Raw genomic sequence first — 25,445 nt, 5'->3', positions numbered from 1 at the left:
AGCAACCCCGAGCTCCCCGACTCTGCTAAGGCTTTGGTTTCGGGGGTTTGCTTAATTTCCGGGTGTGGGGGGTATTTTCTTCCTTCTCAGCGCAGAGGCTGCCCAGAGCCGGGCACACCTCGGGGAAGGGGCTGGCGCCCCACGTCCCGCTTGCATCAGCTGTTGAGCTCCCGGAGGCGGCTTTGCAGCTTGCAGCCGCGGCTCCTCGCTTTCCTCCGATCTTGCCCCGAGATGCCCTAACGAAATCCCTTCCCCTCCTCTTTGCAGTGCCGCCAGGTAAGCAGCGCGGGTCAGCACCGAGACACTCTTCCCCGTGGCGTGTCCCTGAGCTGGGGGCAGAAACTGCCCCGGCCGGGAACCAAGCTGGCAGCAGCAGCAAAGAAACAAAACACCGATCGTGTCACGCTCTGCCCTTATGCCGTTAGCTGCAGGAACATATGCTCAAATATGTAAGAGTAGTCTAGATTTTTCTCTGCAAATATTTTTACCACATCCAAAGATAATATTTCAACAGAAGAATCAAGCCCCGCAGGCTACAGACAGGGCAGCTATATATAACCCGCTTGCTCACTCCGGCTCTCCGCGCATCGCTCGGGTTATGCAACCCCCATCGCGGCGGTAGCCACCAGCGCGCCCCACGGCTCCGCCCGCCCCGTCGGGGCATTCCCCCCGGGACCTCGGTGCGGCCACTCTCCCGGAGGGACCAGCACTGGGGCTGGGACCGGTACCAGGACTGGGGCCGGGGCCGGAGCCGGGCTGGGCCCGCGGGGCGGGCGCGTCGCCTCGCCCCGCGCCGATGCGGAGGAAGGGCCCGGGGAACGCCGCAGCGCTCCGAGGGGCCGGTGCCGGGCGGTGAGTAGCCCATCGCCCTCGCTGGGGCAGGGAGGGGAACCGGGACGGCCGTCCCCGGCGGCCGGGGGAGCGCGGCCCCCGGCCCAGGCGGGCCGTGCAGGTGCTGCCGACGGAGCGGGCTCTCACGCCGGGCCGGCCAAGGGCTCGCCTGCCGCCCCGCCGGTTACTTTCCGTTTTCTCCGCATTTTTTGGAGAAGGAAACGCTCGAATGCCGGCGGGTGCTTTGGGGGCTTGGTGGCCCGCGGCTGGGGATTCCCACCCCGGTCCCCTGCGGCGCCCGGCGGTACCTGCGCCTGCAGCGCACCCCGACGTGCCCGGCCCTCTCCTGCCGCGGCGGCCCGGGCTGCCAGTCCCCGCAGTCGCTGAGCCCCCGCGGCCGGAGCGGGCAGCTCGCAGCCCCGCCGTGGCTGCGGGCTGGAGGAAGGGAGCAATCACCCCCTCTCGGTGCCGGACATCCGCAGCGTGACGCCGGGCTCGGCTCGGCTGAGCTCGGCTCTTCCCTTCCCGTCGGCCGGCTCCCGCCGCCGTGATTGACACCGCCGGCCCCTCCGCCCGCCCCGCAGCACATCCCATCCCTCCCCGTCGGCCGCTCGCTGTGCCCGGGAGGCGGGGAAGGGCCTCCCCGGCCCTTTGACACCGTCTCGGCAGGAGTTTCACTTCGCTTTCGCCGCCGCCGCCGCCGCTTCTGCAGGCAAACACCCCCGGCTTCCATGTGACGCCTCCCAGCCACTGAATGGGGGAAAGCGCCTATAAGGGAGCCACTTTCCCTACGTGCAGGAGAAAAGGAAGGGACGGGGGGGCAGAAGCAGGAGGTGGTGTTGGGGGGAAGGGAAGAGAGAGAAAATAAATTAATAAATCGCAGGGAACGAAGTTGGGGGTTGAGAAACTGAAAACCCAGGGAAGAAATTCGTGGGGTTATTTATTTATCCCCCCACCCCTACCCCCGGTCCCCTGTGGCTGACGGGGCTCGATCCGGCCGTTGCGGCGCTCGGCGCTGGCTGCAAAGGGGCGCGGGGAAGTTTCTTGCTCCCCAACGCCCTTCCCGAGGAGGGGGGGCACAGAGTTTGGGTTGTTTATTGTTGCAGGTTTTTTTTTTTTTTTTAAGCTTCCCACACCCCCCTGTCTGAAAGGAGGGGGGGGTCTCGCTCGCACCTCCCTGGATGGTGCGATAGAAAGGAGGGGAGTGAGGGGGTGGGAGGGGGGGCTCGTGGTGGGAGGCTGCCGCGGCTGCTGCTCCTGCATTGGTGTCTCCCCTATGGACGAAAACAGCCCTCTGTCTCCCAAGGCAAATGCTTTCAGTATCGCCTCTCTGATTTCAGTCGCCGCCGCCGCCGAGCAAGCAGGGAAGGGAGCGCTGGAGGAGCGCCGCGGCAGCCGCAGCGCGCCCGCCCGCCCCCGCTGCCGCCCGCAGAAGATGCACTTCAGCACTGTCACCAGGGACATGGAAGGTGAGCGCCGTGCTCGGCCCCGCGGGACTGCGGGGACGGGACCCCCCGGCCACCGGGTCTCGGAGCGTTTTCACGCGTGCCGGCCCGGCGGCCGGGCCGGAGGGAGCGCACGGAGCGCGGCCTGCCCGCGGCAGCGGTCGGAGGGGGTTTCGCCGTGTCCCCCGGCGCGCCCGGCACCCCGCAGCCCTCCCTTGGAGAATAAAAGGCTCTGTCGTGCCCCGGTGGCGGCTTCCGACGGCTTCGCCGCTTGGACCCGCGTCTCCTTGGAGGTGCTGGAGCATCCTCCGACAGCACCAGCCGTGCCCAGGGCAGCAGCAGGCCAGGGCTCGGCTCCTGCCGGCTCTTGCAGCCCCTCTCCGGCCTGGGGGCCGCGGTCGAAATAAGTCAAGAGCTTCCCAGGACCCTGAGGAGCCTTTCAGCACCAGAGGGGATCCCAAGGAGCCATCCGTTCCCCGAGGCGGCCTGTCATGCGCTGCAGAGCCCGCTCAAGCTGGAGGCCGAGGGCTGCGCAGCCGGGACCGTCCCGGTGCTCCTCGGCGCGGCCCCAGAGCTTTCCTCTGGTCCCCGTGTGTTCCCCCTCCCTCGCCCGCGGATGGAAAGAAGGGGGGATTGCCAAACCAGATCCGCCTTCCCCTGTCAGCCACGGCCCCGCGCCCCAGAGCTAGGGACGCTACCTGCAGCACCCTAGTTACACGGAAATAAGAACTGGTTTCTTTCTTTGAGTGTGTGTCCCCCCCTCTCTTTTTTTTTGGGGGGGTGGGGGTGATGGTGAGGGTAGGCGGGAGTTTGCTTTGTCCCAAATCGTTTGCAGCGAAGGAGGCCTTCTGCAGAGATAGCACGGGCTCTGCACCGCGGCTCTTGGCAGATCTCTCGGATTTGCAAAGAAGAAAAAAAAAAAAAAAAAAGAAGGAAAAAAAAAGAAAAGAGCCGAGGCAGGCAGGCAGCGGGAGCAGCGAGCTCCCCGCCTGCCCCGGGGGGAGCGGGGCTGGGGCCAAGCAAAGCGGAAAGGGGGAGGCGCCCCGCTGGGCTGGGCGCGGGGCAGAGGAGGCGGAGGGCACCCCGCGGAGCCGGCGCGGCGCGGAGCGGTGCGGAGCTGGGGGGAAAGCGGGAGCCGGAGCGGAGCCCTGACGGCCTGTTTTTGGAATGATTTCAGCTATCTCCAGCCCCTGGCTCACCCAGCTGTCCCATTTTTGCGATGTTGCAGCTTTCACGGCCAACAGCCTGAGCAGCCTGAACGCCTCCGGGGGGTACCACCTCTCCCCCTCCCCGGGGGACCCGTACGGACAGCATGAGCCGCCGCACTACGAGCCCTGCACGGCTCAGCAGCACCCGCACCCGCCGCCCCAGCCCCAGCACGGCTATCCCTTCGGCGGGGCGGCGGCGGCGGCCGGAGCCAACCCGCCGCCCCCAGGCCCCGAGCCGCCCGAGGGCGCCGGGGGAGCCGCCGCGGGGCCGGCCGCCGTCTCGGGCTGCTCCGCGGGGGCGGCCGTCGCGGCCAAGGCGCCGGTGAAGAAGAACCCGAAGGTGGCCAACGTCAGCGTCCAGCTGGAGATGAAGGCGCTGTGGGACGAGTTCAACCAGCTGGGCACCGAGATGATCGTCACCAAGGCCGGCAGGTCAGTGCGGAGCCCCCGGGCGGCCCCGGCTCTCCAGCCGCTTCCCCCGGCCGCGGGCACCCGGGCGAGCCGGGGCGGCTGCATTCGCGGTTTGGGGGACAATCGAGGCTGACCAAGGGCTAGCTGCGGGGCGGCTGGGCCCGCCGGTTGCCGTCATTCGATCCTAGTGCTTCTCCCGCGGAGAAATGTACGAGCTCCTGCGAGCCGAAGGCCTCGGGTGCTGCGGAGAAGAATGCGCGATCCTGCGGGCCGGAGGCGAGGGCGTGCGGGGGGCGGCGGGCAGGGTGGCCCGGCCCGGGGGAGCTGCGCTCCGCCGGGCGCCTTCGGCTTTTGGTTATCCCGCATGGGACTGGGATCCGCGTTTGCGGAGGACATGGTGCTCCTGGCGCGGACAGCAACGGCACAGCGGGAAAAGTAAAAGCTAACAAACCGTCCCGCGCAATACCTGCAACTAAATTGATTTTTAGCACGGGCAGATCTTTTCCTTCCGGCGGGGACGCAAACAGACCCTAATTCTGCGCCCTCAAACGTCTTCCAGGACTGTTGCATTTCCCGACTATCGAGTAACGAGCCCGGCTGATGCCGGCGCTCCGCGGCCCTGCACCCGCCACCGCGGCACGGCTCCGCCGGCGGGCCGGGACCCGGCTCGCGGCCAGGGAACAAAGGAGGCGGCTGATGCGACAGCGTTAGAAACGAGCAAAACGGGGGGGTGGGGGAGGAAGAGGAGCCCCATTTAGGGTTGTTAATTACTGCATTTGATTGCGATCGCCGGGAAGCGCCGTGGCCGTGGCGGCCCAGGCAGAGCTCCGGAGTTTTCCCCGTGCAGGCTCCGGGCAAACGCTTTCTTCGGGGGGGGCGAGTGCATTGCTCGGGCGCTGCTCTCTTCCCTTGATTTAAAGCGATCCAGCTGGGTAGAAAAGAAAATATAACAAATCAACAAATCCCCCGGTGCTTGCTCTCAGTTAGCCGCAGGGACGGCGGCGGCAGCTGGAGCTCCGGGTTGTGCCGCCGCCGCCGCCGGGACAGGAGGGTGCATCCCGCCGGGATGACCGCGGCCGTGCGCTCCCACTCTCCCTCCAGCCGTTTTGAGGGTCGAGAAGCTGCAAGAATGAAATATATTTACATATACGCCGTTGCTTTTTTTTTTTTTTAATTAGCGATCTGCTAATTTTTTTAAAACAAAAAGTCACCGCGGAGGCCGGCGGAGGAGCCGGCGCTGCGCTGCGGGGACCCCGGGCGTGATTTCCCGCAGCCGGTGCCTGCCCCGGCGCCGGGTCGCGCAGCCTGCTGACTCCGTCCGCGGCCCCTCAGCCCGGCGCCGGGCTCGGCGCTGCTTTCCTTAGCGGAAAAGGTCGTTCAGGCTCCAGGCGGAGACTCTGCAAACAGGAGCATTTCGATCTGACGTTCTCCGCTCTCCCGGGACAGCGAAAGGATTGCAATTGCCCTGCTCCAAAATGGCTCGGAAATGAACCAGCTCAATTTGAATCAGGGGCTTTTTTGCCCTTCTCTTCGTTTATTTTATGACACTGACAAATCTCTAGACAGGCGGGTGAAAACTGGAGAAAACGGGGTAAAATCAGCAGGAAAAAGCTCAGGGAAGGCACTGCGAAGCCTGTTCTTTCCCAGCGTCTCTGGGCTGGCCCTGCTGTTTGTCTAGGTGGTCTTATCATCTCGAGTTGTTTGTTTTAAAACTAAGTTTTAAAACAAGAAACACCGGAACTGGAGCTAATGGGGGCTTTTACACCTTTAAAAATAATAATAACAGAGGGACCGACTGGGAACATCCTCCCGAGTTAGCTAAAGCGTTACAGAGCGGGAGATGCAGCCGCTCGATCCTGATGCCGCCAGACAGCACCGGGCCCGGACTGGAAGGGGTTGTGGGGCCAGAGTCCCCCCACCCCATCGTCCCGGCAGGCAGCCTTCCCTGGGCGGGGAGCAAGGGCACACAACCAAAAAAGCCCCAGGAAGATGCACAGCAGAGCCGGCTGTGCGCCCCAAGAATGAGCCGGGGGGGGGGGGGGGCTCTCCATGTTCAGGTTTGATTGGGTTGTTTTTTCAGGGGGTGGTTGGAGTTTGGTTTTTCAACGGCTGCAGACCCCTTTCCCGAAATACCACCCGCTGTCGCTCGCTTGGTTTCCTACTCAGGAAAAGAAACTTATCAACCAAAACCGAAGCCACGATGAGCCCCATTGCGAGGGCTTACATTTGGCATGTCCTGCCAGGGAGCCGCAGACCAGGCCCCATCTCCGGGCCTCGGTGTGTACAGAGAGAGGGAGGGACGGGGGGGCCTCCCCGGCCCCTTCCCTTAGCCTGTCCCCCAATACAGCTCCTCGAAGGAATTGTGCCCTCCCTGAGCGTGGGACCTGCGTCCCTAGCTTAGCCTGGGGTCTCCAGGAGCCTCCATGGAGCAGAGTGGTGGGGATAGCCCCGGGGCCAACCTTCCTGCTCGGGACTTCAGGCTCCTTGCTGCTCTCCTTTTGCCCCGCAAAGCTGCGGGGACCGTGAGCCCGACCGGGCTCTGGCAACGAAGTGGAGTGGGAGGGGGCTTGCCGGGAGACCCCTGTTGCCCTCTACTCCCTGCCTGCCAGGGGCTGTGTTTGCCCCTCCAGGCTGCAGGAGGTAGTCTGCTGGCCCCAGGGAGCAAACCGCTGCTGTAACCACTGCTTTAAAATGGGCACAGATTGTGGGGGAGCAGAAGCTGCAAAAGTGGGACTCGCTCCCCTCACATTGCCCACAGGAGATTCTAGATGTGCCCCGCCCCCCCCCCCCCCGGGCTGCTTGAGCCTCCTGGGGCTGTGCCCCCAGCTCAGGTGTGGGTGCAGAGACAGGATAATGCCTTGCATCTGCCTCAAATCAGGTCAGTTGGAAGGATGGGGAAAGCACAGGGAGGAAATTCTTTTCAGTTTTGTCTCCCCATGGCAAAGGCGATGGTGCTGCTAATTTCCCCCCAGCCCCTGCATCCCGCTGTGGCAGGATATTTCAGGTGTCCAACACAAACTGTTCCAGAGCTGGTGGGAGAGGCTGGGGCCACACAGCACTGCCCCGGCTCATCCTTCGGGATGCTGCTGGCACCCCCTCTCCCCACGCTGCCTGGCCGCATTTGCCTTTTCCTCCTGTTCTGGCTGGCGGTTCCTGCAAGGGGACCTGACATCGCAGCTGAGTGGGCTTTGGGGCAGCTGGAGAGGAAGGGCCAGGAAGGCTGCAGGACTCCCACACCCGGCCGTGAGCACCCCCAGGATGGAGGGGGAGGGTGTTCGTACCTGCACTGGCCCCTCAGGGCTCCCTGCTGCACCTCCACTCAGCTCTCCTTTCTCTCCTCTCTCTGCTAGGCGCATGTTCCCCACCTTCCAGGTGAAGATATTCGGGATGGACCCTATGGCTGACTACATGCTCCTCATGGATTTTGTCCCTGTGGATGACAAGCGATACCGGCAAGTAATACCCTGCCTGCCCCGTGGTGCTCAGCCCTGTGGGATGCAGCTGCCCGCTGCCTGGGGTCTGTTTCACACCGTTGCAATAAGTCTGGGGCTGGGAGCAGTGCACCTGCGCAGGGCATGGACCCACAGGGCCCCCCTTGGCTTTCTCGCACAATGCCTGCAGTGGCCAGGGCCAGGTCGGTGGTGATGTGGGCAGAAGTGCAGGTTTCTGTGGGGCAGCAGTGCAGGAGCCACCTTGTCCTGGCCTGAAAAGCTCTCCCTGTCCTGCTGCTCCACGTCTCCACCTGGGAAATGTTCATTACCCGCTAACAAAAATCCCCCCCAGTGCTCCTCGCTAACAAAAATCCCCCCCCCAGTGCTCCTCGGGTGCCGTAACCTCTTGGCTGGGGCAGGTGGTCTGGTGGTGCCGGACTCACGGGTGTCCCAGGGCTGTGCCGTGCCTGCTTGGTGCTTGGGTGAAGAGAGTGGGGTTTGTGCTCTGGAAAGGCACCCAGCCATCTGAGCCACAAAACCCTGCCCTTGTTTCCAGCAGCAGCGCAGGAAGGCCTTGGAAACCAGCGGCTCGTAAGGTAGCGATGTGGTCTGGTTTGGAACCCCTTTAATTTAAAGACAGTGAAAGGCGCATTATGTATTTAGCTTCAGATCAGGACGCTGAGCAGGCAGCCCGCGTAGGAATCGCAGGGTCCGATATATAAATATTTAGACAGATATCCAAATTCTCAGGGCGTCCTAGAAATGTTTGCTTGTCAAGGGAAGTGGGATATATAACATCCAATTGAGTATATCTTTAAAAAGTAATGTTTCTGCTCGAGTCCAATGGTGTCTAATTCCCCCTGTGCAAACACTGGCTTTAAAAGTAAACACGTGGATAGAAGATTGGTTTCTCTGTTTTAAATGTTACTGTTGAATATGTACTTTGAAAGAATGAAACAAGGCTGCTAAACTCTGGACCTGCTATTAATCTACACATAACTTTCCGTAACTCTTTACTTAAAGCCAGAACATTACTGTGTAAAGGGCTCCCTTTCACCCTATTTTTTTAGAGGAAGTGGGATCTTTTGTGGCTGCTCTCCCAAGTCTGTGCAGGTAGCTAAAAATTTCCTTTGTCCTGCAGATTTCTCTCCCACCAGTTCCATTGGCAACCTGATAAAATGTGTCGTGTCCCCCCCTGTCCCCCCCTCGCCCCACCGAGTGTGGCTGTGGAGAAGAGCTCATTCCTCTCTTTGCCATAGGAAGCAGGAGTGATGGGGGAGGCGGCACTTGCCCCTCACCTGGCCGGGGGGACCCTCCCGGGCCGGATCCTGTGGGGCTGCTGCAGGATGGCAGGAGTCCCCGGGCTGTGGCTGAGGGTGCCTTCCCCTCCCGGCAGGTACGCCTTCCACAGCTCCTCCTGGCTGGTGGCCGGCAAAGCCGACCCCGCCACCCCCGGGAGGGTGCATTACCACCCGGACTCCCCGGCAAAAGGGGCGCAGTGGATGAAGCAGATCGTTTCCTTCGATAAACTCAAACTGACCAACAATTTGCTGGATGACAACGGGCACGTAAGTGTTCCCGGGGGAGGGTATCAAACACGGGGCTGTGCCAGAGGGAAGCCCCAGCGCCGCGATTCCCGTGGGGTGCCCCTGCCCACACCCCTCCCCAGGGGCTCTGCACCCCTCTCCTGCCCCAGCCCCGGCTGCCCCCGGGCAGGGGAGCGGCAGGGCCGGGGCTGCGCTCTCCTCTCTCCATGCTCCGCCTGGATCAATTATTGTCTCCTTGCTCGTTTTATCATTCAGATCATTTTGAACTCCATGCACAGATACCAGCCGCGTTTTCACGTGGTCTACGTGGACCCCCGGAAAGACAGTGAGAAATATGCAGAGGAGAACTTCAAAACCTTCGTCTTCGAGGAGACGCGCTTCACGGCCGTGACTGCCTACCAGAACCACCGGGTGAGGCGGCCGCGGGGCTCGGGGCAACGAAAAGCGGGGGTCGGGGTCGCCCCGGGGCTGTCTCAGCCCCTTCGTCCAGCTCCCGGGCTGCGGCTGGCCGGCGGGGGTCTCCCGCCCCCTCCTTCCCATCTGCTGAACCCATTCCGGGGCAGCGCAAGGAACCCGATAGCCGGGGAGCTGCGCAGAGCTGCATCGCTGCTTGCCGAGGAAGAGACGTGAGCTCCAGCCCCATCGCCAGCTTCCCCCCGCCCGGGGGGGACCTCATTACCTATGTAAACCCGAGGCTGGGGCTAGTTGGGAAACTACAGGCTTCCCGCTGCGAAACGTCACTCACAATTTGTTTGGATAAATCTGCGATTTTACTTCTCTAAGCTCGCAGCTCTGTTCCTCCCCAGAATGGAATTACATGTTAACGAAACAAAACGAAACAAAGCAACCCACTCCCCCTAATCTGGTGCGGCTTTCTGGGCAGCAGTTAATCCAATCGCTTCTTTAAATCGCATCAGTGTAATGTAAAGAGCAGGAATCCCAGCCGCGAGTGCAAATAGGATTTCATAGCGGGGGCTTTTCCACGCCGCTGCCGCAGCCGCCGCCGGGGCCGCCCGCGGGCTGTCCCCGAGCAGCGGCGGGGCCACCCTCGGCAGCGGCTCCCAGCAGGTCCAGCCGGATCCCCCCGGGATGCTGCGGGCGGGCCGGCACCCCGCCCCCGGGAGGCGGCGGGGCTGGAGCAGGGCTGTGCCTTTAAGAGGCTCCGGAGTCCCTCCCTGGCTGGCATTTGCCTGATGGCTCTGGACAGCTGCTCTTTCTCTCCTGCTTTCAATCAGTTTGACCTCTAAGGCTGGAACTGTCACTGAGGGGCTTAAAGTTTGTTTTTCAACCCATTCCGGAAACTCACAATCACATACTTTATCCGTGGATTTGCTTAAATATAGAAAATGTCCTGCCTTCTCCCCGGCGAATTAAATAAATACATAAGTATGATTTATCCAGTGATTTGTCTTAGCTGCTCGGGTGGTGACCCATATAATGTGGCATTTTCTTACAAGTGCATTTGCACAGCTTTTGCAGCTGACCGGGGCTGCCTCTCCCTTCACCTTGAACTCATATTAGATAGCGTATTAGCCCACATTTTCTAACAGAGGGAAAGCACATGTTTGTGCTCTGTGACAGAGCATGCCCCGGCTCCACCAGCCACCTGGGCCCTCTCTGGTACACCAGGCATTGCTGGCTCTCAGAGCCTGCTCAGTGACATGCTCACGGTCTGGCCAGGGAGCCCCATGTGTGCCACTTTAAGACATGTTCGTGCTTCTCCTTACAGATTACGCAGCTGAAGATTGCTAGCAACCCATTTGCCAAGGGATTCAGAGACTGTGACCCTGAGGACTGGTAAGGCTGTGTCTTTATTCTGTGACTACTCTCACCCCTAGTTTCACGTGCACCTGCCCAGCTTGCATTTGCACAACACGCGCACAGAGTTGGGGGAGGGGGCACCACACTCATAGCAGCAACACTCCAAGCGCTCATTCTGTTGGATGATTGGCTTGTATCACTTGTCCCCTTCTCCTTCCAGGCCCAGGAATCACAGGCCAGGGGCCCTTCCTCTCATGAGTGCTTTTGCCAGATCCCGGAATCCAGTCTCTTCTCCAGCCCACCAGAATGGGACAGAGAAAGGTGAGAGCACCCAGTGGCTGGGCCAACCTGACCCCCAGGCCCTGCTGGTGTGCACAGCCAGCCTCAGTGCATGCTTGCTTGGGGCTGTCCTTGCTCGACATGCTGTTGCACAGCCACCTGCAGTGGATACAGCCCCCCTGCTAATGAGCTTAGCGCTACCACCTGCTTTCTAAACAAAACTAGCACCTGTATAGTCTAATTCATTCTTCCTATGTCTCAAGCACTCACTGTTGTTGTGCTTAAGCAACTCTGCTGCTTTAAAAAAACACTGCCCTTTTCCTTTAGCATCCCATTTCTGACTTTTTGGTGGCAAGTTCAGCTTTTCGGGCAGGGATGCAGCAATGGCCACGGGCTTCTCCTCACTTTGCCCTTTTAACGCAGCTCGGCAGTGCATTCTGGGCCGCCCCGCTCCCACGCGGGAGCTGCAGTCAGGTCGAACAGCACCTCTGCCCATTGACTCCTTTTCCATTACGCAGAGCAAACAACTGCAAAGACAGCCAAGGGCCTTTCTTCCACCACACTCCGGGCCTGCAAAATAAAGGGAAGTCTGTATTTGTTTAGTGTTACACAATTGCAAAAATGTCAGGCGTGCACCAGCTCGTCAGTCAATGCAGCTCCACGCATCCCAGTCAGAAAGCAGGTGCTGTCCCACCGCCGCGGTGCCTGCCACGCTGCTGCTCGCCTCGCTTGCAGGGCTGGCTTTGCTAGCTCCGCGCCGCCGGTGTGTGCGCGGGGGCGCGGGGCGGCCGTGCTGACGCTGTGTGCCCCCGCAGATGCTGCCGAGAGCCGGCGGGAGTTCGAGCGGGAGGCGGCCGCCGGGACGGCGCTGCACGCCGAGGCCGCGCACCAGCAGCTCATGTCGCGCGTACTCAGCCCCGCGCTGCCGGGCGGCGCCGGCGGGCTGGTGCCGTTGGGCGGCGCGGGGGGCGGCCGGCCCAGCCCGCCCCACCACGAACTGCGCCTGGAGCCCACCGCCTCGGAGCCGCTCCACCACCACCCCTACAAGTACCCGCCGGCGGCGGCCGCCGCCGCCTACGACCACTACCTGGGGGCGAAGAGCCGTCCCGCCCCCTACCCCCTCCCCAGCATCCGCGGGCACAGCTACCACCACCACCACCACCATCACCACCACATGAACGCGGCAGCGGCGGCGGCAGCCGCCAACATGTACTCGTCGGCCGGCGCGCCCGCCAACTACGACTACGGGCCCAGATAACGGCGCCGCCCGCGCCCCGGCACCGTCCTCCCCCCTTCCCGCCTTTCCCTCTCTTCCCGCCTTACGAGTGAGCTGATAGGCCAGCTTGACCTGATCGACAACCGTAGAGCCCAATCGCAGGAAGCCGGGGTTCTCGCCCCGCTCCCCACCCCGTTGGCGGGCCGTGAGGGAGGGCAGCGGCGGCGTGTGGTGAGGGCCCGGGACGTGACGGGTGCTCCCCGTCGCGGCGTGGCCTGCAGCTGCACTTTGATAAATGAAGCCATATGTCGTTATCTCCCTTCTCCCTAACCTTCTTGCGGATGCCCCACGGGTGCGCCGGGCGCGGAGGACCGTAGGGCCGCTGGGAAGCGGCGGGAGGACGGGGAAGCGGCAGCGGTGAGGTAAATTGCCCCCTTCTCGCTCGCCCGCCGGGTCTCCTGATGGAGATTTGCCGTTGCCACCGTTTTTGGCCGTGCCACGGGTGTTTCCCACCCCAGCGGGATGTGTAGCGTTAGCAGCGAGCAGGGGGGTCTGCGGGGCCAGCGGTGAGCACCGACGGGCACCAGCCCCCGGTGACGGGGATGGAGTGTAATTAATTCTGCACGTGTCGATGCTAAGGCTTTCTTCTACCTTGGAGACGCTTGGCCTCGTCCGCAGTTGGCTCAGGTGGTTCTTCGAGGAGACTGAGAGGAAGCAGAGTTTAGCTTAAGGGAACACTTTGAGTCTTCACTGTCAGAACAAACTGACCACTTCTCCTTTGGTCCTGACCCCCTCGTGAGTTTTGGGGTTCACTGGGGCAGCTTAACCACAACAGCATTTTCTGGAGCTGTTGAGGAGAGCCCATGGCCAAGAGCGCAGCCATCTACAGCTTCACAGCAACGGATGCTAAGGTTTAAAAACCAGCCTGGGGGTGGGGTGAATACCTGCAGAGTTTAGGCTGTGTATTCTCAGCAATAGTTTGTAAATCGGCTGCTTCACAGGCAGCCTCACACTACTGCCTTCCTACGTCCTTTCCTGAGCTCTTGAAGCTCACCTGTTGAGAGGTGCCTATTAGAGGAACTTCAGGGTTTTTTCCCCAGAATGTCTCACCCCTTGTATTTGGCTGACCCAAACTGCAGTAGTCCCAAAGCACCTATTCTGCATCTACCTGCTTGCTGCATCTTCCCTCTTAATGCTGGTAAGTACTTTCTTTTTTTTTTTTTTCTTTCTTTTTTTTCCCTTTAATATCTTACTTCAGTAGTCTTTCCTTATTGTTGAAAAGATGGGCCTGTTCATCACGGTTTCTCCAGTGATTTTTTTTTTTGAATGGTTGGCTTGTGTTTTTTGTCAGATGCTCACTGAAAGGCAGTCCCTTTGTGTTCAGAGAAGGTATTGAGCAGCTCCTCAGCTGTGTTGGTATACAGTATTATGAACACTTTTCTGATTTTTCCACGTGACTCTATGAAAGGAAGAGGGTGGTTGTTTTTTCGTGTTTTTTTTTCCAAGTCCTCTATTCATCCATGTTTGTGTATTTTCACTACAAACCTTTTAAAACATGATCTTTCCCTTGTGCAGGTGGCAGTGTTAATAGCAATGTTTATTCTGTCTCTGGCAGCGGGCTTTGGGCTTCCAAAACTTTTTGGAAGGGTTTATGAAGGGATACAGGCTAACATGAATATTTTATGTAATTTTTTTTCTGTTATAAAAAATATATATATATGGATCCATGAAAAAACTTGCGCAAGAAATACGTATTTTATTTGACATTTGCAGTGAGTTGTGAGATTCTTAGTGTCTGACTATACCATAATTAATGTTCTCAGAAAGGTTGATGTAAAATAGCCTTGTGCTTGTTATTAGTGGGAAATGGCTCTCAGACGTGCTCTGTTGCTTTGCTGCTGTTCTTTCAGAGTTTTCAGTATGACTTGTTATCTGTAAACTGATTAGTGCCAAAGCTTTGGTCAAACGTTTAATGAAGTTATTATATTTATTATTTCTTGCAAAGATTATGCAAACACCTTTTTTTTTTTTTTGATAGTTGCAGTGTAGGAAAAAAGTGAAGACAACCAAAGAATCATATCTGCAAACAGTGTAGATATGTGTAGATATTTGTAGATATATGTAGATAATCATTTAAATTCATTTAAATTGAATAATTCATTTAAATTGAAAAGACATTGGACAGTGACATTTATAAATGTTTTTCCTCTTCTTTCTTCCTTTTATTTCTTGTTTGATTATTTGGGTATATTTGTGAGTTTGTCTGCTCTGAAGTCTAAACTTTCCTTACAAAGTGATGTCATATAAATAAGGAGGGATAGTAAACTGGAGTCTTTTAGTCTGAGCAAATAGTGAATCACGATAGGTGACTGCTCCCTCCCTTCTCTCTCCCTGGTTGCTGGAGCTGCCCGTGGGTATAGTGATCTGTCATTATGCAACAACTTGCGGGGTTTGGGTCCCAGGTTGAAATGGATACCATACACTTCCATTTGTATGGGTGAGCACCAGCTTTCTTTAAACATACACAGAGTGCTGCAACAAGTGCCACTGGCTCTCAGTGCAGACTGGGCACGCACCTTTTCAAACGTACTTTACTGCACAAGAACTGAGAAGACTGCATGACCCAAGACACCAGGACTAAACTGTGCTCTTATCGAAAGTGGCACAAGGTCCTTGCCTTGACTGTAGGAATTTTAATTTATCTCCATTAAAAGAAGAGAAAATCACAGAACTTCAGCCTATGGCTGTGGGCAGTGGGCCCTCAGGATCACTAGTCTATCCTCTGTGCTAGAAGAACCACTGCATAAGTCCTGTGTCTGAATGGGAACGAGAGACCTATGGAGCTGTATCAAGACTACAGTTTTAACCATGAAAATGGTATTTCTAACCTTGGTTTTAGGCCATCTACATGCAAGGTGCTTATCTACGTTACTATTAAGCACGTTAGCAGTCTGTTTCATGTTGTGTTTTAGTCCTTAAGCCAGTTTCCTCCGGCCTTTGACTAGTGATTCCTCCTTGTATAGCTGCATCTGTCTCACTGCATGGGAGTGTTGCAGTTGTGGAAAGCAAGCAGGGTTGTTTTTCTATCACAGCAAAAAATCCATTTCAAACAAACAAAACCCCCATAATGCTGCACATTGACTAGCAGAAGCCTTTTGAAAATCACAGAAAATCTGTAACACTTTTAATTTCATGTTACCTGTCAGCCAGTTTCATCAAAATGTATCATGTATAGGCCATGCCTTATCTAGATGCATTGCAGTTTCATTTGCAAAATGACTTTGTATGATTTGATTACAAGTATGTTTAAACTTCACTCAGTACATGCTGTCACCAAGGTCCATAGCATACACTCGGAAAGAAGTCTGCAGCATTTCCAGACAATACTTCCACTTATGGTCACCTCAAGTCACGCATAACACTGTGTATTTAAAAGCTGCTGGTAGAACAGGCCCAAGCACAGAGGTTACAAGCACCCTTTGTCTCTTCCAAACAGGGCTAGAGTGTAACTTAGCCATGTGACTCCATTTTCCAGAGGTACAGGCTGAATTTACTGATTGCTGCAAAGGTCTGAGAACTGCATCGCTTACCTCAGAGGGTAAATATAGGATTAGGCACCCACAGGTGAAACAAGACAGGCTTTCACTTGATCATTTACCCCAAACACTGGGGATAGTTCAGGTTTTCAGGAATGATTTTTCGGTGGTGGTGGTGGTTTTATTTTCGCCTTGCTAATGGATCTGACTAAATTCAGTGTTGGATGGGAGCATGGGGATGAGACTTATGCGTGCTTGTAGTGTTCTTGCACACTGTTTACACACTTCATGGATGTTCTTACTAATCTTTCCTCCTGTTCAGGGAGACCTTAGAACTGTTTTGGGTGGAACTGTGGAAGTGGGCCTCAGTAGATGCCTCTCAGCATCCTGGGGCACTGGCATCTCTTCAGTCAATCTCAAATATGCATACACACGGCCATTGACAGGGGAACCAGTACTTTGGCATCTTTCATGCTATTTACTGTCTGTGTAACAGTGGCTTGCAGTGTGGAGAATGACCCAAGGACTGCAGTAAGCATAAAAAGGCATTTTGCCGCCGCCAGGCCACTGGGGGACAGTGTGGGTCTCCCATGAGCTGGGGGCTTCCTGGTGCATGGCTAGTGGGGCTGCATGGCTCAGGGCTGCCTCAGCTGGTATGCCGTCCTCCCCCTTCCAAACAGACCTCATGCTCTTCAGCAGGTAGATCTCAGGTTGTGATGCCAGGATCCCTGGCCAAGGGGCGGTCGCTCCTTGATCTGGTCTGGAAGGAATAAGAAAAGGAGGTTAGAAACAAGTTGGGCACCCGCAGGTTGGGTTGGGGGGGGCGGGAGCTGAGCGACGCAGCCCGGAGGAGTGCTGGAAGAGCTAACTCAGCAGTACTTGCGAAGCAAGTTTTGACACCATTGTCCAAGGAGCTCAAAAAGCTGCTGTAAGCCTGTTGAACGCGGCAGGGGTGGAGGGTGGGGAAATTGTGTGTGTGTGTGTGCACATACACACTAGGGTGGTTGTTGCTTTTCCTTCTGAGACAGTGGGTGCAACGGTCTGACCCGCCGTTCGTGCTGAACTGCCAGTGCAGGCAGGTAAGCTCGGGGTACGCATGGGCATCGCGGCAGCCGCGCCCCCCTGCCCGGCTGTGCTTGAAGAGCAGGCTCCCTCCAGAGGGAAGACCTGGGCATCGCACGAATTGGACCACGCACACGCAGAAAATGAAACCTTAGAGAACTTGTGCCAGAGCTTGCAAACAGGCAATCACTTGAGAGAAAAATGTAGATGTGTTTTATAAAGCAACGAACTGAGCTTTGAAGCACACGGGCACAAATAAGGAAGGACAATAGTCTGTGAGTTATAGTTCGAGGATAATCAGCCAGCAATAATTCAGCTGTTGCTGTAAGCTGGTGTTATGAAGAGTCCAGTCTACTAGTGTAGAGGCTAGTATGTGCGTATGTATGTAACCTTTTTCTAAACATACACAGTTTTTTCCTTCATTTAATTATTATAATTCAATTAATTAGTAAGATATTTAATTTACATGGGTGTTTGACACAACTAGATTAAAGTGACCATACCTAAAGATTTCTATCACTGACCATTTTCATAAGCACAGCGTGTGCTTATAAAATGTGCTCTCTGTTAAGGTGAGAGCCACCTGTTGGCTGTGGGAAGCTAGTTAAGTATCAGAGGTTTGCTAATCTCCAAGAATAGCATTTCATACTTTTTTTTTTTCCCCTGCCCAGTATGTAGTACACATAATCAATGCAAATAGCAAGAGGTGGTTTTGAAGATACACATTAATTTTGAAAAATATGGATATGTCCCATATACACTATGTGTGTACACGTACAAGTCTGCTTTTCAAAGGTTCACCTCCCTTCAGGAAGTTTATGTAAAGTACTGTATGTGTTGCATATGCCAGAAAAATGCGCTCTCACACACCTCCCCCCCCCAACAGAAATGACCTATTATAAATTTACCAAAGATACCATAGTTTTATAAATTGGCCACATATGTCTGTGTAATATATTTATTATATCACATTTCATAGCATTTCTGTTTTATGAAATTCAGCCTTGAATATGTCACATATGTTTTGCATATATGTGCAATAGTCAGCCAAGTATATCCGAGCAAAGTATGATAGATGTGTTCTTTCCATATGGGAAATTAAATGTTTTTCCAGATTTAAAAAAAAAAAAGTTTAGAAGAGCAGCCTATACAAAATAATTACAATAAATCACTCACTTCTATTTAGGTTAAAATTATACATTTGAACTAGTAACAAAGTGATTAAGAACAAAAGCCAGAAAAGTCACATTTAGAACCTAATTCTATAAGGAGACAGAGCAGCTTAGAGGGAAAGAGAGCATATGCATTTTCAGGGCTAGCTGCTACATGGTATAAATTGACACAAACTTGTATGGCAACTTCCATCTTGTGCTCCCAGAGTGATTCTGTAGTTGGTAAAGGATAGCCTCTCCTCACCTCTGTGAGGACAAAAATTTCATATATTGTGCCTTACTGAGAGAGCAAGTGCCCTTTAACGCCTGTTGTAGCCTGAGCTCCAGTTACCGAATTCTGTAATTCCTGTGTGAACAGCTCTTGGTGGTCATTGGTAGGTGGAGAGGAGAGGGTATGTTTTCCTGCAACCGAAGATGCTCACACTGAAGCCAGTTCTGGTAACTTACCCGCGGGTTGTTTCAGTGGGCAGGGCAGGACACTCAGGGTGCTATTGCTGTGTTCTGTACCTGCGCGCCCCAGGGGGAATTGCACAAGTGCCCAGGTACTCAGACTGAAATCCTTGGGCTGTATCTGTAAATTACAAAAGGAAGTTAAAAACAGAATAAACAACATGTAAAACTTACTGAAGGGCCTTTGCATGATGTGTTTGTGATACTATTTTTTTTAGAAGTTTTAGCTTGGACAAGGGCTGCGCGTTTGCTTTTTTTTTACTCTGCTCACTTAGTGCTCCCATTGTCCCTCGTTCTGGGGGGCAGGCGGTTCCCCTTCTCCCTCGGTGCTCTGCCTGCCTGCTTCGGCCGCCTTTTAGCTGGTGGTTGAGCTCCAACAGCAGGCAGTGCGAGCTAGCACGGAGAGCCGAGGGCTTGCAGGTGAAGCTGTCCTGTTCCAGACATCTTAAAAGGGTAGAGGAGGGGTGGTGAGAGGAGAGTGCAGCAGCCCTCCTCCCAGGCCGATTTTATTTGAGCACTGCCTTACACATTTCTTTTATTTCGGCAAACATGAAGTGGGTCTTTCATTCTATTTCCTTTCCTGCTTGTTGTCAATTACTTCAAACCAGATGGGCTCAAGAGATAAAACTATAAAGACTCAATGTCTCTATTTAGTGTGATGCCAAGTCTGCATGCCATCAAAATATCTGACGCAAAAAATTCTGAAGAGACAATACTTGCCATAAGTATTATGTTAAAAGCAGCCTAGATGCTTTTCTCTGAACATAGACAATGTATCCATGAATCACTGAGATTTCATATCAGCAACTTTTTTAATTACTGTCAAGACAAATGCCATGTCCACATTCTCTGCCATGTTTAAAGTTATTATATAGGCCCAACGCACCAACCTTCCTCCTACCTATGTCAGAACATGTTTATAGCAGGCAGTGCCATGGATGCCTGGAAAAACTTACCTTTGCATGCATGGGGTGCCAGAGCTATGGAGCAGAATAACAGCTCAGCATTTTAACATCCTCCCTAGCTTCCCTGATCTGAACATAATCGGGATCAATCAGCCCTGCAGCTGGTAGGTAAGAGATTGTTGCCGTTCAGAGAGTACGGAAGGACTTAAGTATTTTGCTGCCCTAATTTACGTATACTGTGAATAAAAACTAGGAGGAAACGGCACCCAGCTGTAATCTCCATCTAATGTAACAGTTTTGTTTTAATTAAACTTAACATTGTAATAGACAATTGTTAGAATTAGTATTTTTTTCACTGCCATGTCATTCTCCTGTAAGGAGATAGTCAGTACTGGTCTGGGATGGTTCTTCTGCAGCGCGTGTGGCACTGTAACATTTGGCATTATGGCTATTCATAGTAGAGAAATAAATATATGCTCCAGTGGGTGAGCACAGGCTTATTTAGAGGTGTAGGCTGCCGTTTACAGGATTTTCTAGTGTTCAACACCTTTAAAAAAGGATGCTGGGGAGGTAAAAGCAAAGACTTCTGAAGCTGAAATGAGCTGGTGTACGAGTTTTAAAAAGACAGACCTATCACTGTATGCTAACTCCAGGTACTTTTCCTCCCTGCCATCCTTGTCCTTTTCCCGTAAGGATTCTGGTGCTTTGCTGGAGGTGGTTTGCTTCAAGGTCCCTTGTGCTTTCCAGAATCTTTGTGTCACCTGACTTAAAGGGGCAAGTTGCTTCTTTGTTTTGATTTGCCACCTCACCCCCTCCTTTTCTCTTCTAATAGCAAACTGTAATTCAAATTCCCCCGAGATAAGTCAGAATAAAGCAGTACACTGATAGAACATAGAGATATATTTCATACCATTGATCAGAGGAGCAAAGCATTCGCAACTGAGAGATTATGTTGCTATGGTCCCAACTATGTTTTTTAATAACACATAATTATTAATTAAATGCATATTATTAATTGCATGTATTAGGTTAATATATGAGCATTTGGGGGTGTGTATCACTACTAAATGTATATGGGGGGGTGTCACTACTCAGGAACAAAATTCTTAAGCTGAGTAAACGCGGCTGGTGATAGCTTCAAAAATGCATAGGGGAGTAGAAGGCTCAAGCCAAACAACAGATCTGTATTTTGTGGTGTTTGATAGGGGGTGGCGGTAAATAAAACCATACACAAGAATGGCTGTGTGACTGACCAGCCCAAACTCTGGCTGCTGGTCTTGTCTTGACGAGAAGGGATGAGAGTACATGATAACGTCAGGGGATAAAGAATCTGGTGTCTAGAATGTGGCTGTTCGCTCCACACTGATGTTGTTGGCAGGTTTCATAATCGAGATGCTTCAGTTTATGTCTATTTAAAAAGTTACATTTCTATAATCTGCTGTATATGATAGTGCAGACATAGGGGTTTTTTGCATTTAATTTCATAGTGTAAAATCCTTAAATGCATTGCCAAAAAACCCCAGTATGATCTTAATTCTGGATAGTTTTCTTCACATTATGAAGGAAACCTCCATCATGGCCCAGAAGAGTGGGGCATGGATTAAACACGGCATAGATAAAACATCTAGCAGGGGGACCCAGGCTGGAATTTCAGAATATTGCACATAACAGAAAAAACATGCCTTCTTCCTTGGTCATTGCCATCACTTTCTCAGTAGCACACTGGTCATGCTTAAACATCAAACTTTGAGTCTCAGCATTGCTGTAACATTGTCTAGCAGTAATCCAGGCAGTCATGTGCCATGTTTTATGTAACGATCCATACTTTCACACCACAGACACACAGCCAGAAAAGGAAACACATTGATTTAGCACTCAGTAATCCTTGTCTAATCCCCAGTCCTTTGGTTTACATCCTTAACATGGCTCCTGCAGTAGTCAGTGTTCTATCTTGGTTCTTGGCAGACTGAATTAAAGCAAAGATTTATTAATTTGTAAGTTGGCTTTGTAGATGCATCTTAAATGTGCTAAAAACCAAAGCAGTCCAGAAGACACTGTTGACTTAGTATAAAAATCTGCTTTTTAAAACTCAAACCTTTGCAACAATCCAAGTCAAGCTGCAGAGAGTAATTTAGCCGCTTACTGAAGCAATTGCATTGTATAGGGCTAAATTTAACAACTGTCACATTGCAGTCCCCAGCCTACTTCCTTTTTCACTCATTACTACAAATTCAATTAATCTCCTCTTTCCTTGCTCATCTACACATAGGACTGCAGTGCTTTATAGCTCATGTACTGATAAGAGAAAGGGGTTGGAACTAATGGATTCATTTGCAAAAAAATGTGAGAGGGTCAGAGATCACCATTCATTCCAGTAGTGATAAATATTCCATGTAATTGCTGCACAAATGCTAGTGTTTGGGATTTATTTCTGTTAGTTTACAAATGCTAGTTGCTTTCTTCCCTCTCATAGTGCCAAAGACAGTGATTCTTGGGAGGAAGCCTTTTGTAATAATTTAGCTGTCATCGCCTTCACTCCTGAATCCTTTAGGCCAGGTACAGGCTAGCCCTGTGCCTTTCTGGCAGGTGAGATTCCAGAGCTAACTCCAAGCAGTTTAAGGTGGCTCTTCACTCACAACCTTCCTGCTAGCACGTCAGCTTAAATCTTGAATGATAACCACACTCATGTTACAACTGTAAAGAGTTTTGTTGTTGTTGTTGTTGTTTTTCAGAAAAAGTAATTTTTAATTTCCTAGATGCAACTAGACAGCTGTAGTTTACAGTCTATAGCAATATAGACTGTCCTTCCTGTTGGAAATCATTCTACTTTAGGGAAGTCCAGGTCAGTTCCTTATGCAAATAAACTTTTTTATAAGACTGTAATTCACATTCAGCCTATGGCATTTAGGCTCAACTCTAAATCAAACTAATATAGTCTTGTTGCTCATTTCAAGGAAACTGTAAGGTGGGGAAAAAATACCTTTACTGAGTGTTTAAATACAATCAGTAGTGATGTGAAGCGTTAATGAGTTAATCGTAATGTGCAAAAGTATCACATGGATAGTGCTTTGGTAGTGGGAAGTAAGTAAGTGTGGGATGGGTCTGTTCTTGCAGGCAGCTCTGCAACGTGTCCTTCCTCTTGAAGCCAATGAAACTCCTCTGTGTCTGCCTGCTAGGAAGATTACAGATGCAGTTCATGCCCTCATTTTCAATTTGTGCTTGCATGACTGGGTTTATTTTTAAATCTACCTAGTCAGACAAACATTAATATTTAACCCCCAGCAAAGGGCATTAAGTTGGATGTGAAGGCATGTGCTCTTTAGAGTTATCTTCCAAAAGACCTATTAGTAAATTTAAACATCCCTTCTAAGTCTCCATAATTACTTGTAGACACTGACATTGACAGTAAATGGCATTTTTCAGAGGAAGTAATACAGAAGTTCTTAACTTTCGGGCTTTCATCTAATAGCACTCATATTAAGACGTGAGGTATTCATTCATTATTCCTAGGGGGCTGCCACTGTGCCAATATCATAGTATTTGCACCAACAGTTATTTCTCACAGTGGATATAAGATGCACAGGCCTTCATTAGACACGTTTTGTGTACAGCTTTGGGACCTGCGTTGGGGCGGGCTGTGAGCCAGCCCATCAGCCAGCTGTGCCAGAAGCCGGGCTGCATCAGGGCCTCAGAGCCTCATTAGGTGCTTATCACTGGCGTTCAGAACAGGGGTGTGCTGAACTGTGGAGCTGCCCTGAAGTGCTGGAGGAGTTTGCATCTTAGTCCTCGCTCCACTCTTGAAATGCTTCTGGCTGCTTACACTGTGTTCTAGTGTGCCTCTGCTTTTTCCTGCCAAAAGGACGAGAGTGCGACGAGTTCTCTGTGGGCACCAGGCTTAGTCCTTCTTCTTTCCAACAATAACCATTTGCCTAAGGTGGGTGAACCCTGGATCTCCTTTCCTTTTCCACTGCATGAGCATTAAACTTGCAGCTCAACTCTGTGTAAATTGCCCAACAGTGTAGGCTGCTGCCATGGAGAAGAGGAAGGTTTGCACCCTGCAGGCCACCTCCCCACCCACCCCCCCGGCCACTGCAGAGCAGCTCTGGTGTCCATCTGGAAAGAGGAGAAAAAGGAACTTTTAGTAGCTGGGATGCACAGCTGAGAGAGGAGACAGAGCATGGGTTCACAACGCAGGGACTGACTGTGTCTTGACAGTTGGAGTTGTTTTTTTGGGTTTTGGTTTGGGTTGGGCTTTTTTGAGTGATAAGCTGTGGAAACGTAAATTTTGCTTGGAAGCTAAGTTTTCAGATAGCCCCAAAGCAAGTTGGGCTCCAGCAGTGAGCAGTCCCATGCGTGTTGTACCAGGAGTCCAAGGCGTTTCCTGGCCTTGATCCGTGATCCATGCCAAGTGATGGTAGCAGCTGTGCCTCTAACCCTGTACCTTGGAGCTGCGCGGGTGATAAAATGCTAGTTTTTGAAACAGGACATCTAGATCCATGCTTGAGGAGATGCAGAGCTGGGTTTTTTTGTTGTGGTTGTGTGTCTCCCCACACCCTCAGTTCAGGGTAGTGCTCATCTACCAGCTTGACAGTGCTTTTTAGGGCACAGGCCTTCATCAGCTCTCACTTCAAGGTTGTTGATTAGAAAGGTGCAGTGATTACCTAGGTTAAAGCACAGAGCAGGGTGAAGACTTATAAATAAATAAGTTAAACAAGTCTTAAATTATAAATAAATAAGTTAAATATTAATAATTTAAGTGGTGAGGAGACTAAAGCCCAAGCATGTATCTACTGGGGTATGTCCTTTTAAATATTACGTGATTGTGAAATTGTTCTCGTACAGCAGAATTTCACTGTGTTCTCTTTCAAGAGCACCACGCAAGCGGGAGACAAACAGGAGACATTTCAAGGCTGCCTGACAGGCTTTGTGTGTGGTGTGGCACAGACAGGCCAGCCGGAAGGAAAGCTCTTTGCAGACTCCCTGTGATGGGTCCCTGGACCACACATGACAGGGTTTGCTCTGTTTGTTTGTTTGTTTATCTGTCAATTCTGACTTACTTTAAGAAAGAGGAGAAAGAAAAAAGTTCCTCCTAGCAGCAGGTTTGTGGAGAAGGACCCTGTCCCATTCCGTAAGGCTGCTTGTAGAGCCTCTCGTACAGCGTAGGTAGTTCCTCCTCTGTGTGGGAGGTGGGTGAGGGGTGAAGCACTTAACATCTGTGCAACTGTCTGGTAGATGTAGTGAATACCAGTACCTCTCCCTGACTCAGGATCACTCAAAACTGGGCTTTAACATTCAAGCGCAATGTGATCCTCCATGCAGCTGCCAAATAGTAAAGAAACAATCAAATAAATGCATTATTTAAAGTGTCATCACACTCCAAAATATGTAAAGCCAAGTTTTATTTAGAAAAGCCTGGCAACAGTATCTCGTTTCTGTGTTGTAATGGAGTGAACATCGGGCTTGGTGTGTAAGACTTTTAGTCTAACAGTATCCTCTGCCTGTGCAGCACAGCTGGATAGCAGACCTGGACCTTAATTTGCTTGTGTGTTCTCCCTGAAATAATTTCTAAATTCTTTTGATGTTGCTGTTCACTACAATTCTGTCAACTTTTTCTTTGATGTCCAGCTCTGTACAGAGGCAGAAACAAATTTCCAGTAAACTATCAACAGCGCACAGCCTAGACACAGAACACTGCAGCTTATGAAGCTGAGTTCTAGTCTCCAGGACACCTTGCTTCAGTGGGACAGCTGTAACTGCAACTTTGTGACTGAATACAACAGTAGGATGTCTACGAACAAACAGTTTTATGTCTAATATGCTTTAAAAGAATGCAAATGCTGCTTCATGATTCAAACAAAAAAAACCTTCATGAATGAATTTCAGCTTCCATGACTGTAGAGATGACGAGTCAATGGAGCCATTTGCACTATGTGGGTAAGGATTTATCCGTGCCATTCCCCTAAATGCTAATGGGAGCTGTGTAGCTGAATCCCAGACTTGCCGTGCTGAAACTTAGCCCTAACTCTCCAAGGAGAAGGGCGCTAATTGGATTGCCGAGTTTAAATCCTTCAGCTAGTCAGTCTACGGAAAGGATTTAGCACTGGCTCTGTAAAAGCTTTACATAGCTTTGCAGTGCAGTGCAGGGGAAGATTTTTTCCCTTTCTTTCCTGTGATTAATTGTGAGGCTTGAG

At 52.5% G+C, this 25,445-nt stretch overlaps 1 protein-coding gene across 3 annotated transcripts; it reads left to right on the top strand.

Annotated features, from left to right (window-relative positions):
• The first annotated feature begins 746 nt into the window (after nt 1-746).
• Nucleotides 747-25,108, top strand: TBX1 (T-box transcription factor 1). Of its 3 annotated transcripts, XM_040602981.1 has the most exons (9): nt 747-852; nt 2,172-2,300; nt 3,454-3,916; nt 7,246-7,347; nt 8,723-8,894; nt 9,129-9,284; nt 10,603-10,670; nt 10,855-10,955; nt 11,729-25,108. In XM_040602981.1, the coding sequence occupies exons 2-9, from the start codon at nt 2,267-2,269 to the stop codon at nt 12,169-12,171; spliced, it is 1,539 nt and encodes a 512-aa protein (XP_040458915.1). In that variant the 5' UTR covers nt 747-852; nt 2,172-2,266; the 3' UTR covers nt 12,172-25,108. The 3 variants fall into 3 exon arrangements, with proteins under 3 accessions (XP_040458915.1, XP_040458905.1, XP_040458896.1); XM_040602971.1 differs by lacking the exon at nt 747-852 and having other exon boundaries at nt 2,056-2,300; nt 3,505-3,916; XM_040602962.1 differs by lacking the exon at nt 747-852 and having other exon boundaries at nt 2,056-2,300.
• Nucleotides 25,109-25,445: the final 337 nt, after the last annotated feature.

The sequence above is a fragment of the Falco naumanni genome, chromosome 1 (assembly GCF_017639655.2).
Source record: "Falco naumanni isolate bFalNau1 chromosome 1, bFalNau1.pat, whole genome shotgun sequence".
NCBI classification, from domain to species: domain Eukaryota; kingdom Metazoa; phylum Chordata; class Aves; order Falconiformes; family Falconidae; genus Falco; species Falco naumanni.
This window is presented reverse-complemented; position numbering and strand designations above follow the sequence as displayed.